Source organism: Odontomachus brunneus, unplaced genomic scaffold (genome assembly GCF_010583005.1).
Source record: "Odontomachus brunneus isolate Ranch 3 - 2012 unplaced genomic scaffold, Obru_v1 Obru_scaffold_388, whole genome shotgun sequence".
Taxonomy (NCBI): Eukaryota; Metazoa; Arthropoda; class Insecta; order Hymenoptera; family Formicidae; genus Odontomachus; species Odontomachus brunneus.
Window position 1 is genome coordinate 80675 of NW_022639838.1, and position 1653 is coordinate 82327.

The 1653-nt window shown below is 46.7% G+C and overlaps 1 protein-coding gene across 1 annotated transcript; it reads right to left on the reverse strand.

Moving 5' to 3' along the window:
- Positions 1-285: 285 nt before the first annotated feature.
- Positions 286-1281, reverse strand: LOC116853626 (E3 ubiquitin-protein ligase XIAP-like). Its single transcript, XM_032834755.1, has one exon. It carries the CDS (start codon positions 1279-1281, stop codon positions 286-288), a length of 996 nt encoding a protein of 331 aa, XP_032690646.1.
- Between the last annotated feature and the right edge of the window lie 372 nt (positions 1282-1653).

Below are 1653 nucleotides of genomic sequence, written 5' to 3' on the forward strand. Positions count from 1 at the left end.
CAGAGTAGCCGCAGCAATACACGCCATAATACCGGATCTGTTATCAGCAGAACGATGCAAGAGCAAAGTACCGTTGGACAAACGAACCTATGCGGAATTAACGTCGGACGATCGCTTCATCGCTCTGTTACGACAGCCCGTCTTCAGATGGCCCACGAATCTATCACATGCGGAAAAACGCGGTCTTGTATTCGCTACACTTTTAGCATTGTGTCCCGTAGATTTATTGGTCAAGGTAGTGGATGACGGAGGAGAATAAAGAAGAAATACATGGAAGATGTTTTTTTATTGCACCTTTCCCTTTACAACAAACGAACAGTTCGGGTACCAAGACGCGTGTTCTGTCCACGGACATGCTGCATCCTGCCAATTGTAAAAAATACCGCCGCACGCAAAACACTGAACGGCATCATCTCCGGCAGCATCGTCAATCGGCGGCACCATCATTATCAAGCGACGCCGACCTATCGGATGATACATGTATTTCATACGAGAGCGCAGGCCGTCGATACCGATAGAGACGAAGCCACACTGCGCCATGTGTACGGCCGGCAAGTTATCTTCCAGTGGCCAGCGCAGACGGCGAAAGGATTCAACGCGACTACTCTCAAGCTCGTACGTTCGACGCCAATCGTAGGGCATTGGCGTATTTTGCGATGCTTTACGCCGCCGCAAGTCCACCAGTTCTATAGGAAGTAGTACATTGACTTCATTCGCACGCATGAATGTGCCGTACAAGATGTTATATCTTTGCGTATCGCTGAGTCGCAAGAGACTCCTGTACAATGAACTGGCGAATGGACAGTTCGGCGCGAGACGACAATGTTCACGTAACGGTGCCTGAGTGAGCAAAGTATCGTTGCGTAAAATAAATCCGCAAACGAAGCAGCAAATGTCGGTGGTGGCGGCGTTCTCCTCGTCGCGGCGACGACAAAAGAAGCCTTGCAGGGCCAACCATTTGGCGGTGATGCCGCTACTCCTTTCTGTAAAACTTTGAAATCGTTGATCCACTTGGATCATGTCGTGATGTTGCACAGTGTACTCTTCCGTCACGCTGCTCATTAACTTCGGTAACCTACGGACTTTAGGCACCGTTACGCGATAACACAATTTCGTTTCATATGCCTTTCTCACGTGACTGTCGAAGGAATGCTTACACGTTGTCGTCCGGCAATAATTGCGAACGGCGTATCTGTTCAAATCGTAAATCCTCAGACGTATCACCAGCGTGGACATCATCAGAATATGGTCGCTCATGGTCATCGTCGTCGTCGTCGTCATGGCTGCTATGTGTTCTCTCAAGCCTCGTTCTTCTTCCGTTCGCTATTTTCATCGTACACTAAATTTGCCAGAGAGGAAAACATCTTAGCCAGTCCGATGCGCATGATGGTAAAAGTGTTACCCTTGTACTTCTCCGCCAGTTTTTCATCTTTGTCCAATTGAATGGATCCGACATAATACGAAATGCCGAAAATCAATGCTATTACCAGGTGTAGAAGTATGAAACCGGAATTTTTTTATACAAATAAGACGTCTGTTGTTCGAAAGTGATAAATAATACTTTATTCAAAATAATTTCCACTGTTTTGAACACATTTTTCCCACCTCTCTGGCAGTTTATGAATGCCGTGCCAAAAAAACTTTTCATCTTTT